Source organism: Halyomorpha halys, unplaced genomic scaffold (assembly GCF_000696795.3).
Source record: "Halyomorpha halys isolate HHAL.00 unplaced genomic scaffold, Hhal_1.1 Scaffold8.1, whole genome shotgun sequence".
In the NCBI taxonomy this organism is placed as follows: domain Eukaryota; kingdom Metazoa; phylum Arthropoda; class Insecta; order Hemiptera; family Pentatomidae; genus Halyomorpha; species Halyomorpha halys.
The window spans coordinates 712,726-729,879 of record NW_027111933.1 but is presented as its reverse complement, the minus strand read 5'-3'; the positions used below and the strand labels follow the sequence as shown (position 1 = coordinate 729,879).

Here is a 17,154-nt window from a genome sequence, read left to right as displayed (position 1 = left end):
TATTTTGATAATTTCATACAAAATAAGTTAGTAATTTAAACTATTGTTGTTTCCACGAAAAGGTTTCTATTCAAACTAAACTTTGATAGGATTAACTTGCTTTTTGATTTGTTTATTTTCTTACATTTCTATTTACTTAGTATTAAAGAATGTTATGTTGAATTGGAATGTTTCGTTAACATTAACGATATTATGGAACAATAAAATGTAAAGGCCAATAAATTAGAAATAAACGAACCAGTAAATGATAATTTAGCAGTGTAGTGGGAAATCAGATGCAATTAGATTATAATTAAACGTATTTTGTTTTGTCGAGTCATCTTGTTGAGACTGAGCCCCGAAACGATAAGATGTTGACATTTTTGTAAAAAAAAAAATAAAAAATAATATATGGGTTTTTCCCCCACAATTTATTGATGATGTTCCACTTTTTTCGTCCAGTACATTTACGATTTGTATTTTTTTTTTTTCAAAATCAGAAAAATTATCGTTGTTTCTAGGATCTTTTTCAATGTTACATTGACCTCCGACTTATTTTTGTTAAATACAAAGGTTTTACGAACTTTAAAACGACTATGGAAAAATATAAAATACTAGATAAAAAGTTAACCAATTTTAAATAAATAAGTCGATAAGAAATCATCAAAATGATTTATATATAATGAGAAGATGGTTGGGGTTGCTGCCGGTAAAAAACACAAAAAAGTTTAAAGAACTTATTTAACAGTGCCAACGTTTCGGCCAGAGTTTCTAGCCTTCATCAGGGCTTCTCCTACGAGGTAGCTAATCTCTCCTATAATAAATAAGTTCGCTCAACTTGTTTTTTATTTTTTACTGATCGCAACCCCATCCATCTTCTCATCAAAATGATTTATAGATTAAACATACAACGAATAAGATTGAAAAATTTAGTTTCATTTGTATTTCTCTGTCTTGATTTACACATGTAATTAAAGTATGTCTATATCTCTTACCTTGAAAATTTTACACTAAACCGACATCTATGAACTCCTAAAGTTTCGTATAAAACGGTTTGTTACTATAGTATAACGAGAATTCCACAACGAGAAGAAATTTGACAAGGAAAAGTTATTCAACAATATCTCACCTCAACCTCGCCTGGAATGTTTTCAGGTGACTCCGGACCGTAATCTGGAATGGAAAATGGAGGCATTGTAATAGAATGGTTCTTCACAATGGAAGGATGCTTTAGCCTTATATGCCTGTTCAGGTTTCCGGTAGATCCTCTGGACATCTTGATGACCCTGTGGCAATAACGGCATTTGGCTTTGGTGAAGTCCAACCTGATGAAATGGTTCCAATGATAGCTGGAAGTTCTTCTCGCATGCAATGCATTAGTCGTTGCCATCGCGTTCTGTGGCCGGTTCGTAAGTATCGTAGCTGCAACATATTTAGGTTTCGTTATTTAAATTAATACATTAAGTTATAAATTTAAAATGTAATGGATATAATTGGAATATTGGCCAAAAAAAATACTTAATAATATCAAGGAAGTGCAGTTCACTATTCACATCGCTCTGCAATTGTCACTTACTGTTATAGTTCAAATCCAGTTCTCAGACTTCATATAATATTAGTTTATAAACAGCTGAACATTTTTATACACTCATATAGTGGAAGTGCGTGATTGTTTATTGGAAATTAGCAAATAAAATTGGCATCCAATTACTAGTGATAGCTCTAATATATCACTGATAGCTCTATAGGTAATTCCTCCTAGGGGTCTTATCTTAAGACTATATTTCATGGTCAAGGTTATGTGTACTTCAATACAATCTCCATTGGGTCCCGAGTTCGAATCCAAAGACTGTATTTTTTTTTTTATTATAAACTTCAGAGACTTTTAATTTAATTATTTTCAGGAATGCTCTATTTAACAATTTTAAGTAATTTTGTACATAGTTTATTTTTTAAAAATAGTTTGTTTATTTTCGTATTTTTTATTTTTTTTTTGTAATTTAAATAGTTATTTTCTTTTTAGGAAGAGACTCCGATTTCACAAATAAGTGGGACAGATTCACAATATTTAAAGAGACGAAAAGCGGCACAGAAAGGCTGCTCCCGGGTCGCCTGCCGATTCACCAAAAAAAAAAAACTGCCGCCATGAAACCTGAAATAACCACACCTACCACTTCAACCAGTAATAAATCCAATACTATAAAAAATCCACCTAACAATATTCCAGAGGCTCAAGGATTTTCTGATCCTGAAGCACCTATCCTTGTCAGTATTATCGAAAATTTCATTTCGTCCGGCAAGAAATTGCTAAGTTGATCGGAGAGCCAAACTTTAGATGTTTCTCACGAGTTAAAACATAAAGATCAACACAACCACTAAGGAACATTATAAAAATCTTGTCACTTATTTGTTCCAAAAAAACTACGGCTTTCATTGCTACCAATTAAAACAAGAGAATGCATACAGAGTGGTTTTAAGGGGCTATCACTCAACTACTCCCACAGATGCCATCAAATCAGGCCTAGAAGAAATAGGCCACAAGATAAGAAATATTCTTTGTCGATTTAGAGCCAGCCCGAAATAATCCTGAAATGTTTCAGGTTACAAGGCTGGTTTATTAAACTATTAAATTTGAGGCGCTCAGACAAAAACCTATTATTGTCCAGTGCACCAGGTGTATCTGTAACTCAAAACTTGGAAATTTTCCCAGACTTGAAGACATCAGCTCATATCACCGAATCGCAGCCGTCTGCCTCAAAAACCCAAAATCAAGCTCAAGACTCAGCCCGGACTTACTCCGAGATCACAATCAAGAAAAAACAGCCTCGACGTCAGGCGCCTCAGACTTCTCAACCTAAGCCCAAAACCTCTCGTCATCAGCCTTAATCCCCATCTATCTATCAGAAGGCGCTACAACCCTGTGATGCGTACTGGCCTCCTCATTGATCCTCCGCCATACGGCTCGGTTTCGAGCTGCTGCCTTCCAATTTCGGACTCCAAGCAACTCATGCGTCGTGTACCACGCCACCCATCCACCAGGGTTTGGGCCGTCCGACTCTTCTTAGGCAATGGATTTCTTCTAGCATGAATCTTTTAGGCATATCGTCGGGACTATTCCGTGCAACATGTCCTGCTCATCCAAGGCGTCCCAGCTTAACAAAGGTCATAATATCTATATCCTGGAGCAGCTCATAGAGTTTTTTATTTCGTCATTTTTTCCAGCCTTCCTCATCCCTTACCGGCCCATAGAGTCTTTGATGGATCTTCCATCTCAAAAACCAGCAGATTATAACTATCCTGATAGGGTCCATGTCTGGGAGGCGTATGTGAGGACAGGCCTAATTAGAGTTTTATATAAATGGACCTTTATTTCCTGCTAATGAGCAGTTTCAACTGTCTGCAGTCAGTTGCAGTCAGTCTCTGCCATACCCGTACGCCTCTCAAACAGCATAAAAACAAAATGACGGCCGGGCACACTCAGCCCCTGGCGACAGTCACGAGACTTAAAGAGGGCGTGGCCTAATGATCCGTGAGTGGTTAAGATTATGTCGAACTAAATTTGAATTTGAATTCCCCGCCAGGGGTCACGTGACCAAATACTAGCCTCCGATTAGCTGCCTAATGATCACGTGACCAGTCAGTTAAGAGTAGGTCTAGCCGAAAATTTGAATTAAAATTTCTCGTCATAGGTCACGTGACCAAATTCTGGCTTGTGATCGGCTGTTCGCGGAAGTGCACCAGCTCCCTCATACTCTCACAACTGACACAATAAAGTTGAGAAAAAAAGGATCAAATTTATTTTTAAATAAACTAAACCACTCTCAAACAAGAATATATTAATAAAAATTAATCTAATTTAATGATATTTATTAACATATATGTCTCATTCTCAATAAAATATTCACAGACATAAAACAGGGCTTTAATGCCAAAATTGATGAACGGCTTCCTCTAAAAGTACCTTTAAATTTGTTTCTTCGATATAACTAATCATTTCTTGTTTTTATTTTTGTCATAAAATTAGCGTAAAATAAATATTTACATTATTTTTTAGAACACAAGATTTTGGTTACAAATAAATGTGCAGAACTGTACAAGGGCACAATTTTTAGCAAATTAACTCTCCTTTATAAAAGTTACACATAAAGTTATTTGTATTGTAGATAGCTTCCCGGACACTGAATACGAAAAGAAAATCTAACGAAAAAGATGGGGGGTTTTCTTGGATAAAATAAATTTCTGACCATATACCTAGAACGCAAATTTAACTTTTCAATGCTAACAGCACATAGAAAGAAGAATACAGGATCTTTTTATTTTGAAAATGCTTCGATTTCTGGACTACCTTGTTATCTGCGTACTGGTTTTAGGCGAGGGCATAATCAACTGAGAAAGAGGAGAATTAATGATGATATTCGTTAAGGAATCTTTCAATCCAGTTGTAGACATACCTAATAGTGATGGTTGTTCTGTTGTGCTGGAGGCTGAGGGGGAGCTAGAACGTGAGCGTGGTCGTTCGGAGTCGATGACGACGGTCGGGTGGAGTTTGAGCAAGTGCCGTCGGAGGTTGCTCGTGGATCCCGCTGAGATGGCCACATCTAATTTGCAATACCGGCATTTCCCTTTTTTTTCCATCCTCTTAAAATGGGACCAAACCGTGGATCTGATCGGTCGGGACTCGGCCATTTTATCTGATAACATCAAAAAAATATTGGGATTTAAATGTGACATAAAAAAAAACAATTTCCTTAAAAGGTTACTTAGAAAAAAAGGATACAATCACAAAGATATACATAATGTAACTTTTTGAAATTTTATTTGATGATTTTGGCTGATCTATATGTTCAAATGCTGAAACTGAAAAAAGAGCTACGTTTTCTTCCATACCAAACCCAGCAAATCTTTAGTTTATTGCTATCAGCAGAAGCAAGGGAAATTCCTCTTACTAAAGGTAGCAAAAAATTTGAATTTGGTCAACGCATGCACTAGTCATAAAAGTTTCAAGTTAGGAAAATGTAAAAACTTTTTTTTTGTGGGAGATTTGTTTTCATTACTTCTCTATACTTTGACCAAATTCCGATGTCGTGTTACCTTAAGAAAGAAGAGTTTTTTTAACACAAGTTTATATTTACTGAATTTAAAAGCGATAGAAATTTACTTAACACATTGTTAAACAATCATGGATACACTGCTTTATATCTAAAATTTAGATTGACCTAGAAGGGTCCCATCTATGGCATTTGACATATAATGAAGTAAAAAATAGAAGTTGATTAGTTGAGTGTATGAATGATTTTGGTGTTATGAATGATTTTCTTAATTGTTATGCTACAAAATTGGTATTACCAGTACATATCATGCATGAGTTATCAAAAAATCTGTACATTGTCAAAAATCAAAATGTTTGTTGTTGACAACCGAATTGATTACCTTTATTAAATATTACATGATATTAATTGCGTAAAATATTTTATGTATTGTGGCAGAGTATGACTGCAAAAACATAACTAGAAAATATAAACAATCTAGAATTCGATTATACAGTATAGTCGATGAGTAAGTAAGACAGTCGATATCTAACTAAACTATAGTCCACTTGTTCCTACAGGAACTTCTATGGTTTCACTATCAAACAAAATATCTTACGATATTTAATCCCCCTTTAGTTTATATTTTTTGTACAGAAAAATATCACTGTTTGGCTTCAGTGTTTGGCAACACACTAGGGGCACACAACATGAGGTATGAACAACTGAGAACAACAACTGGCTATGGTGTTCAATTTTTTAAATTATAAAATATGTTATTAATATCATTATTGTGTTGCTATAATTTAGTGTAGGTAAATAAAAAATATTAAGAAAATATATTCTGTTTGAATGGTTGTAAAAAAAAAAAAAATGATCGAAAAAATAAAAGGTATCATAATCAACTCTATCCAACTCTCACAAATTAATAGCCACTTTTTATTGAGTTTTTGGCCATAAAAGATGAAAAATAGTCTCATAGTCGTGAAATAATAGTAGATCGTAATGAATCTGAATCGCGTTACCACCAACCTGTTTTGGGGCTTAAATAGTTGCTTTCTTTTTATATTTTATTCTTTATTGTTTATACAGCACATCATCACGAAATATATTTGAGGTTCAATATAATACCTCAAAAATAGGATTGGAAATCGGGATTTATTTTGCTTCAACCGAGAGCAGATTTTATTTTACTTAAAATCTCTGCATAATGTTGGTTCAACTTCCTTGTATCTCTTTTACAATTTACTGTATAATTGATGTTCTTTGATATATAAATTGACTCAAGAATTTTTCTTTCTATAAAATTATGGTGTTATCAATTTAAAAAAAATCAAATTTGTGTTGGTTTTTAGTTGCATGCTGCACTAGTGATGTTTTATTGGGATCCTTCTCCTTATTTCTTGTATCATTTCTGTGTTGATATATTCTATTCCCCGACAACTGCTTAGTTTCACCAATATAGGCAGCTGGAGAATTTTAACACGGAATTTTATATATCAATCCCGATTGACTATTTATATCAATTTTGTCCTTTTAAAATAATTTTTTATTTTACTATTTGGTCTGTAACATAATGAGTATTCATCAAAATCACAATCTTCAAATGATTTCTGGATATCATCAGATAAACCTTTTATATAATTGAAACCATAATATTTCTTATTAATTGCTTTATTATTTGTTATTTTATTTTCCACCCTATCTTTGGAATATTTTATTTTTAAATTCCAAATTTTGTAAATTAATTTTTTGGAGTAAAAATTTTCCAGAAATATCAATACAATATAAATATCATACTTTTTATTCTACTAGGATCAGTTATTCTTAATGCCTTGTTTACATAATTATTAATTGCATTGTATTTAATTTGAAATGAATAGCAAGAATAGTAATTCAATATTAAATTACTCCTTGTTACTTTCTATTCCATTCTGTTATTATAGTCTTGCCTTGTCTTATTATCATCATATCTAAAAATCTTAGTTTTCCTTTTTTTTCCAAGTCCATAGTGAACTGTAATCGTGTCTACTTAATGCTTCAAACAATTCATTTACATCATCTTTTTTCATAATACAGAAAATATCATCTACGTATTTGAATATTATTTTGAGTATTATTCCTGATTTGGAAATTACATTTTTATTAAATCATTCAGGGTTAATCCTGCTACTGATGAATTTCTTCCCATTGGAACCCCAAAAAACTCCCTATATAGTTCACCACTATACTTAAATATGCCCTTTTCCCAGCATGATCTAATTTAATTTCCTCCCATTTATCATATATAATTTTATAAACCAATTTAAGTGTTATATTTGTAAATAATATACCACCTGGGCAGAATAGCCTGCAAAACATTTTTAAATTTGGATGTGAGGTGTAAATTTATATACGGTATGTCATATTATAAATAATAATATTTTTGTTAAAATTGTTACAAATGAATTATAATAAGCTGTTAATTATTAGATTGTCCTTGAGGATGGCCGAATTGGCCGAAGCGGACTGTTGATATAATAAAGAGTGTTGAGACTAAACAAGGATACATTTGATTTATTTAAAAAATAAATACCGGTCTCAAGAAATTGAAAAAAATTATAAATACACAATTATGCTATTGTTACCACTCGGACATTTATTCGTCGGTCCAGAACTACTTTTCTGATTATCAAATAACTTTAAGAGCCCAAAAAAGTCACAACACAATTCTATAATATATAAAAAGCATAAATTATCCCATTTATCATTTCAGTTTTTTTTATTAGTATTTTTTTAGGGGCGATGAATCATTTTAAAAAACCGTACGGCGTAGTTTTTTCTTCGAAGAAAATTTCCGATTCTAAGTAAAATGTCTTACACAAAATGTACGGAAAGTCTTTAGCAATATTTAATAACGCTATGTTACATCTCAAAAACAACCAAAAATGTGAAGATTTCTCCTCTAAGTTCCAGTGTTTAAAGTAAATGTAATTACAAAATATTAAAATGTTCTTTTAACTTATTTTAATGTATAATGTAATAATATATAATATAATAATGTGTACAGAAATCAGTACACATTATTATATTATAATCTTATTTCCAATAGTAGGATATTTTTCATTCGGAGCTCCTTATCCTTAAAACTATTTACAATACAAACATGGTTCATTAATGAAGCAGAGTAAATTTTCTAAAATATCTCAATTGAAGAGTAATACTTCTCTTCAATTGAGAGCTAATAGAAACGACTTCTGCGATATTCACTAAAATAAATTCACAACCTGTAGATTTCTCGTTGTTCGAGAAAAACGTTTGGTTCATGAAAAACTATACATGCTAGACATCTGTACATCGTTCCTAGGAGCGGTGGTTTCTCTAAAATTTGCCAAAATAAATATGCAAAATATTAATTTTTTGTTATTTTGAAAAACTGTTTCTCGGAAACTATTGAACTTGAAGAGCTCTGCTAGATCTCGTATTTTAGAAAATTTATTCTACTTTAAAAGATGTTATGTAAAGTTTTATAGTATCCTTTTTATTGACCCCTTCCTAATCTTTCCTGACATATGTGAGAAGGAGGGAAAGGGGTGTTGTCTAGAGGTAACCAACCTGTTCTAACCATGGTGGGGGGTCATGTTTTATTTTGTGAGACCACTACGAAATAAAATTCAACCTCCCAGACCGGATTCGACTAGCGACGCTTCAGTAACGGGGCAGCAAAAGTTGACTGCCACAAACAGTCCTAGTTTTTTAGTGTTGTATGTAGTTATAAAGATATGGAGTTCCGAATGAAAAAAAATTTTTTTTGTAAAATTTTGAAACAGCCACCATTTTTGATTTTCCCTAAACATGGTTGGCAGTCATCAATTATGACCGTTACCTACTTTAACTTTTTGGAGGGTGAAATCACTTCCTTTTTTTCCTCTCTCTTGGACTATGAGTTGCGGACAAATCTTAGCCTGCACCCGATAACACTTGAATAATCCTTCGACCGAAGAGGATACAATTTCATCAGTTTGGCTGAGGATCCGAATAGAGCTGAAACCGACTTATGACCGTCAATCAGTTTGTTTAGTGCTAGGGTATAGTTTTAAAATATGCAATTTAATGTAGTACCAGTTGTTGATATTGCTGTAGGACGATCCTTACTATATAAGCAGGAATAAATATATTGAATACACCCAATTTATACAGAAATATTTCACCACTTACACAAACTCCAAGGGAACGTTATTGACTTGTTTTTTATCACAATCGGATGAATTATGAAACGGAGTAAAATATTTCAAGCGTAATTTCTCCATCAACCTCAAACTCACCACATTTCAATGAAGTTGTTTTATCTGAGGAACGCTTACCAGTATACAAGGAGTAAACGATAATTTAATAATAAAACGTTAACTTTAAAGAAAAAATATATTTAATAATACAAACACTATAATAATTTATATTATACATACATTATATGGTAACTATGTAGTTTCAGATATTTACAAGGAGATCATTCCTATTATTGGATCTTCGAATAAATATCGTTGCACATTCCTTACGCCGCGATATAAAATATGTGGGATTATTTGACTATCGGGCAGGATCTCAAAATGAATTGCTGCAGCTTGTTGATTTCGAAGGTACTGTTGATATGGATGTGATTTTCGTATGACCTGTTGACTGAAATATTATTGGATGGTTCGTCCTTTGTTCTTCCTCAATAAAAACCTGTTGCAACTTATTTCTTACCAATAATTTCCGATGATCTGCAATATTCATTAGATAGGGTAGTAAACTCTGTAAAAAATGATAATCACTGGAATTTATTAGAGCAGCACTTTCCGAGTGCAATTCTACTTTACGTCGCTCGATTTCTGGATATGGTTCATCTAAATATTTTTCCTTATTCCGTTTCCGTTTTTTGGAATTTTGGTGAAAAGGAGACTGCATGGGTTCTGGAGTATCACCAAACTCAGAAACCGGAGTGGGATGAGACCTGAGAGAATCTGTAGAGGTATCACTCTCACTGTAAATCAGCTTTGATGAATTACGTTCAGAATTAGCAATGTCCAATGTTTCCGTTAGACTTGGAATGCCTTCGAAGACATTTACTTCAAACTTTTTCTTAGTTGAGGAGGCATTGGCATGAAGTTTCCTCTGAGCTACAATATCTTTTAAAAATAACATTTGGTCGAAGAAGGACCAAGATGAATCACCTTTATCAATGCCTTCACTACCCGACTTGTGCTCAAGAACTTTTTTAAATTCTTTTCTGAAAGTATCTCGAAGCCCCTGCCATTTCTTTTTCACTTCCTCCACTAGAACATAAAAGAACACAAATGAAAGTTAATGATACATTAAAAAAAAAATTAAAAATAATTACAATGTAAAAGATTTTTTAATGTTATAAAAACGAGATCGAGACAGTTTCTCTTGTGTTATGTATTCTTTTTTTCAGGTAATTTGCTACTGGGTCTTCGTTAAAAACATTGGGATTTTCCATCAGAATTTTTGATTTATGAGTTACTTATTAAAGCTGGACATTTTTGAAATAGATAGAAATTTCCAAATTGTATCTGCAGCATAGATGTAAAACGAGCGCATACTGGAACCTATTCGTTCACGTAGTAAGCTTTAGAATTAGTAACAGTATAGCTCAATCATTTTCAAGGAATTGCGGGGCTAGATTAAAAATTTTTTGTTATTGAGTTGTCAGAATAAGTCGGTTCTCAATTCTTCCCACTGTTTACCACATACCCCATAGAGATGAAAAGTACCCTCTGAAGTTTGAAGACAGTAGATGGAAACTTTTTTGTAGGGGTCTTTAACAAGCTCGCCAAGAAGTGAAATACGCATTTGTACACCAATTAGATATACCAAACGGAGGTTGAACACGATGATTGACGTTAACTTAATGAAGCTGACATAATTATCAAGTTTGTTACATAACTTTACATTAGGACATCACCTCACATAGCTTATTTTGATGCTCAGTGAACACAAAATTTATTTTCTTATACTTTATCCACACTAGAAAAAAGGTTAAGTGGTTGTAGAATAAGCAAGGACCAGGAACCCAAATAGGCGATGAAAGGTCGATCTACTGGTAAGAGGCCACACGTAAGGCCTAGAATTTTATAAAAACAATATATTGGAAGGAAAACTTAAAAATTGAAACAAACTGAGTTGTCAGCGTTGGATCCAGGCCTCCCCAACCTTGAATATGGCTCAAGAAGCAAGGTGGAGAAGAAGTATGATTTTCAAAAAATTAGGCGATAAACTAAATATTTACCAGAACTGATTATTAAAATATTTTTACTATTTATTTAAAAAATAAATAAGCAGTAATGTAAAAAAAAAGTTTCTTCTTAAAGATAAAAAGAAAATTAAATCAATAAAATTGTGCCTGTTGTACAATAAAAAAAAATGTACGTCCTTAATACTTTTACGAAAAATACTTCCTATTAATAACAACGTAGATTAAATATTTTAAGAAAAAATGTCGCTTTAACATATTTTTATGTCAGTATTAAATTGATTAGTAAATCAAAGAGATAACAACGTTTTTTTAATTTTTAACAAAATTATTAAGATTCGATTGCAAGTACTATGTATGTGATTGAGAGCCTCGCACTTATGTAATTATATATAATACGTAATAATATATAAGTAACAATAAATTGTGTTAATTGTTAATAATGTTAAAACAGTTTCATTAACTTACCTTGAGTACCTATTTCCTCAGCAACGGTTGCCCAATGTTTTCTTTGTACGTCACGACGGTGATAATTTTTATGACGGCTATCCCATAAGGGAGGGTGTTGTTGAACAACACTGATCAGTTTTCCGAGATCCATATTGATGCATAAAAAAAAAAATAAAAAAATAAATGAAGTCTAAAATATGCTCTATCTGGCACTCAACCACCGAACAGAACCATCTCGATGGGACTGAACCGTCGTTCGGCCGACTTCGGCTCGATTCGGACGAAACAGCCGAATCTAGGGGACGAGCTCCAATGCTTACTGTGTGAATGGGTCCAGCCGGTTGTGAACGGCTGTACTCGGTTGTATGCGGCCGGAATATTATCCCGACATTCTCGGCCGATCAATGCCTGATTGGATCAAAGCAAACATTAAACAAAAACAGCTTTATGAATAAAGTAACATATTATGTCATAATCATGGCAATTAAAAAAAAGGTCAAAACACTTGATAACGTTTCTAATATATAAGTACATGTACTTTGCCTATATAAAGGAGGCAAATCCTATATTAATTAAAGTTTTATAATCAATAATATAATTTTGTATGTAATAGTATTACAAAAAATATTTTAATATACTTGTTATTAAGTTTGTTCCTTTTTTAATCAAATAGATTGTTATAATACACCATAGATTATATGTTATCACATATATTAATTTTTTTTTTGATAGATTTATTTATTGATAGATATTACAATCTGCCACACAGTTGTGGGCAATAGGTAATAGCGATGAATGATCTCATACATACATACATAAATAAAATAAAAAAACTCTCTTAAAATATATACAAACAAAAGAATAGACAAGATGTACATAATCAAACTATCTGCATGAAAAATAAATAAATAAAATAACATAATGATAAAATAATATATATAATATTTGCACCTGAGGATCCCTGAGCCCACTCTATCCCCCACGTGTGAGGGGTAGAGCAGAGCTCAAGAGATCCCAGCGCATCCCTTTCGCCGCATCACTGGTAATGAGCCAGTGGTGGCTGAGAAAGTGTGCTAAAGCCGCAAACACTCAACTTGATGGAGAATCTGACCATTGCCAGAACCATGTATTAATGTAACCCTTATGAATTTTATATTTCGTCAATAAAAATATATTCCAATGGTTTCAAACATTTATTCCGATAAAAGTAACGGTGACGACTTAGCTGTAGGAAGATAGTCCGAGTGGCGAAACAACAAATGACACAAAAATAGAAGAAAAAATATTTATCGGTAACCAACGTTTCTCTTTTCATGAATCTGCTCTGTTGAAGCCTTGCAAAGTGGGGTGAATCGTCGATTACTAATGAATATTTTTTCTATCCAGACCATCTTTCTACAGTTGCCACATTCGTATACTTGTGAATTATTAAATAGTTCCCGAGATACAGTTTCTTAAAAAACAACATTTCATGAAATATATATTGAATTGAATGAATGAATGAATTAAATTGAATTCATGAAATATATATAAAAATTAGCACTCGAATTAAAGCCAGTTTGATGTGTTATGATGTATTTGTTGACGTTTTTCTTCGTAGGAGTAGTAGTTTTCATGATATTTGCTGAAATAAATTGATTTCAAGTTGTTCTGACAAAATTTCGTATGAGCAATTCATATTCATATGGCATATCATAAGAACTACTACTTAAACGGAGATAAACGTTATGAACTACTTTAGGATACATCAAACTATCTTTAATTTGATTGCTGGCTTGTTGGTCCCTCAGACCTAAAGTTTTGTCAGAACTACTACAATCAACTGTTAATTTAATTTCACAGATAACATAAAAACTACAAATCCTACGAAAAAAATATCATGAACTACTCTGTAGTACATTTAACTAGCTTTAATTTGAGTGCTGGTTGACATCTGCACGTCTCATGGTTTCTGAGATGAAGATTTCCCACAATAAATTCACTAACTACAGATTTGTAGTATATATTTCATGAAATATTGCTTTTTAAGAAACTGTATCTCGGGAACTATTAAACGTAAAGCTCTACTAGGGCTTATATTATAGCAAATTTATTCTGTTTTAAATGATGTTGCATTTAACAAAGCACAACCTGTTTGGTTGTGTAGCTAATTTCAAAGATTTTTATTTTTTTTCTTTCAAGATTTTGAAACAGCCGTCATTTTTCAAACCCACTAACTGTACTTGGTAGAATCATCAATTTTGGCTAGTAATCATATCTAGTTTGATTAAAGTAACCAAAAATTAGGAAGAAGTGACTGACTTTTTTTCCGCCGAGCTCTTGTTCTAATACGGCTGATGCAGCTGCTTACTCAACAAGTAGGAACCGCTGAGGTCATGTCTTATGTTTCAATTTTCGTTCACGTTTCATTTCAGTTTGGAAGAAAATTTTAATTTACAAGATTCATTCAGTTCTTACCGTCGTCGTTGTAGCTCTGTGTTCAGTTCGTTTTATCCTTTTTACCCTTATTATTGTATTCCTGGTATTTCTGTAAAAGGCAGGTTCCCATAGCATGGGTCTGCTTTGTTCCGCAAAATGGGTAAAGTTTTATAAGTTTCAATGAACTCGTCAGCAAAATCGTGATCTTTGGTCATAGCGACTGTATATTTGCACTGGACAAGTTTTAACGAGAACTGACTTGAGGGAACAGACTGAGGAATGACTTGTTTACTCCTATGAACTGAAATGAAACAAATAGTCTAGCCATCCCGTCAGTTCTCTCTTGCCTCAAAGTTTACTATTTAAAAATAGGAAAAACTGACAGTTTGACTGAAACTGTAACTGAACTGGGAACTGATATGACCGTATAAAAGGACTTCAAGAATAATCATATAGCTTCTTGGAGAAGATAACATGAAACATGATCATGGAAAGAGATAATAGAGGAAATCCATTAACGGCCAAGAAATAAATTTAAATTAACAAAATAACATAGAACTCATGCAACCAAAGATTTGAATAGGAAAAAAAAAACTTTTTTTAGGAGTACTGAGTTTTTGCATGGATATTGATGACTAGGATCGTCGCTTCCCCCCACTCCCATCTTTTTCCGCTGCACAAGTGAATAAATGTGAAGGCATCACGACCATGAATGCAAGCTTTGCACCAACTCAAAATAAAATTGAATGAAAACCTTCAAGACAATATAAAATTACTCTAAAAATTATAGAATCCCTGAACGGAGGAAAATCGAAATAGATTTTAATTAATAAAAGAAAAACTACAGTTATAGGTTGTAAAAAATAACAACAATAATATCTACAGAAATATTATATTATAAAACGTTTAATATTCAATTATTAGCGTTTGATATACGCTTTGAAGCTAATAAGAAACACACACTAATAATAAACTATTAGTATAATGATACAGAAAAAAAAGTTATACACGTAATAGATATTTGTATTAATTTTAATAATCTTAAGACCACTTCTTTATTGTCTTTATTTTAACACACATCAATCCTTTGATTAATCCCATAAGAGCTTATTAAAAAATAAAAAAAATATTTGAATTTATTATTTACAGGTTCCTAAACAATAAATCTCAAACCGTACCTCAATGTTCATATAAAGATAGACATATTCATAAAAGAAATGAAATAAGAATTCGTGATTCGAAATCATTTGAATGAGTCAAGACAAAATGAGCCGCCATCTTGCTTACTTATCTGACGACGTAATCGAGAAGGCTCACTCAACTGTTAGCCCTAATACAGTATTATGATAACAAGCAAAATCGTATAGGAATAACAACAGTTGGCATTTAAATTATTAAAAATAAATAAATATATATAAATTTAAAATGTTATTGAATTAGAGAATAAAGACTTTTATATAGTGCTCAAAAATATTAATTTTTCAGTGCTGCAACTGAGTAGGGGTCATTTTATACCGAAAAGAAGATAATTTGAGTTAAATATTACAAATAATTATTTAAATTATGAAGAATTATATTACTGTATATACGTTTTTGAATGGATATCTTACAGATAGTTCGGCCTCACCAACGCCGTACCAAAAGAAGATGAAACAACTCCTGAGTGACTGAGTGAGCATAAAGATGCAGACAGACACAGACAGCCGGTTTGAGGCAGACTGGACTCTGAAGGGGAATGAGCCGAGAGTCGTAGAGCGCGTGGTGGGGAGGACTCATTGCTCTTCTCCGCTCCCCCCTCCATGACTCGCCATGAGTCGATAAAACTTCCCAACCCAAACTGACGACTCATTTTTCACGCCGCTCTAATTTTCCCGCCTTACAGCCTGTTTTTTCCTCCGGGCATTACTACTACTAAGCGAATCTACCGTGGTTCATGAAATGGATCAATTCCTGCCATTTTTATCCTAGCACCCTTTTTACAAGCACTCTTCTTTCTCACCGTAACTTTACGTTTTTAATTTGTATAATTTTTTTTAAATCAAAATGTAATGACTAATAGTGATCAGTTTAGAGTCATATGAAATATGGTAAATCTCTGGTTAAAGATAAATAAACAAAAAGCCGTTTCTTGGATTTTTAATTTTTTTTTCCTAATAACTCTATAAAAATATTGCATTATCCAAACTTAATTTGAGATTACTCTTCGTAGTTTATGAACAATTTGTTATATTCGTACTTTTATCATAGTTGATTGAGAGAACATCTTTCCCGCTATTCTTATTGATTCGTTGCAAAGGTCGTCTCAAAATTTTATTTTTCTTGAATCTACTTTAAGACCATATTAATAATTGTAAAACAGTTTGATTTGTATCCGGATTTAGAGGAACAGTAAAATACTTTTAAAAAATAAACAAAAAATATATTTTCAATAGCCCTGTGAGAGGATGAGTCATTTACCTTCCCGTATAACGACTCCTTTGTAATGAATCACAATTTTAAGTGCTAATGATATTTCAAGGTGAGATTGAAAATGAAACCTTTAGACGGATATGATATCTAATAAATCGTTATCACATAATTGATTATTTTTAATTATAAAGAAAAAAATTGTAAACTACTAATTTCATTTTATGAAAAGAGTTATTCTATATTAAATAATTCCAAGATCACAAAAATATATTCTACACAAAAAAAGTATGAGAAATTTAAAAAAATTGATTTCTATTATTGAAAACGTAAATATGTTTTTTAAATAAAATAAAATAACAAATGGAATATTAAATTGATGATATGATTATACTTAAAATTAAATAAAGTGCGAACTACGTGTCGTAAATTAATAATTAGAGTAAATTAAATATCATTTAAACTAATTTGGTGTTTTTGTTGGTTTTAGGATGCGTTTGTATAATTTTTGAATGATTTTACAAACTTCCTAGCCCTAAAGTAAAAGGAAGAATTACACTTTTCTAAGAGCGTGAGTCATAGCTTCCCCGCCATAACTCCCACTTCATGAGTCATCATGCTCAATTCATCTCAACTCAGGGT

The 17,154-nt window shown here is 32.3% G+C and overlaps 2 protein-coding genes across 3 annotated transcripts in view; both read right to left on the bottom strand.

The window, feature by feature from the left end:
• The window catches only part of LOC106677676 (uncharacterized), a 27,053-nt gene extending 11,180 nt beyond the window's left edge, over positions 1-15,873 (bottom strand). The window contains exons 1-3 of one of the 2 annotated variants that reach the window (XM_014415739.3): positions 15,717-15,869; positions 4,431-4,670; positions 1,109-1,401 (exon numbers count right to left, since the gene is read on the bottom strand). In XM_014415739.3, coding sequence (XP_014271225.1) covers positions 1,109-1,401; positions 4,431-4,665 — 528 coding nt within the window. In that variant the 5' untranslated portion in view covers positions 4,666-4,670; positions 15,717-15,869. Of the gene's footprint in view, positions 1-1,108; positions 1,402-4,430; positions 4,671-15,716 lie in introns of both variants that reach the window. The other variant, XM_014415757.3, reaches the window with a different exon arrangement.
• LOC106677400 (transcription factor Adf-1) lies at positions 9,588-11,839 on the bottom strand. Its single transcript, XM_014415319.1, has 2 exons — positions 11,707-11,839; positions 9,588-10,300 (listed from the first exon to the last, which is right to left on the bottom strand). Exons 1-2 carry the CDS (start codon positions 11,837-11,839, stop codon positions 9,588-9,590), a joined length of 846 nt encoding a protein of 281 aa, XP_014270805.1.
• Positions 15,874-17,154: the final 1,281 nt, after the last annotated feature.

What these genes read in the sequence shown, in the direction of transcription:
- LOC106677400 (XM_014415319.1), bottom strand. Translation starts at nt 11,839, where the DNA reads ATGGATCTCGGAAAACTGATCAGTGTTGTTCAACAACACCCTCCCTTA. An exon ending in TGAGGAAATAGGTACTCAAG is followed by an intron (nt 10,301 to 11,706) that starts GTAAGTTAATGA and finishes TTTATGTTCTAG; the next exon opens with TGGAGGAAGTGAAAAAGAAA.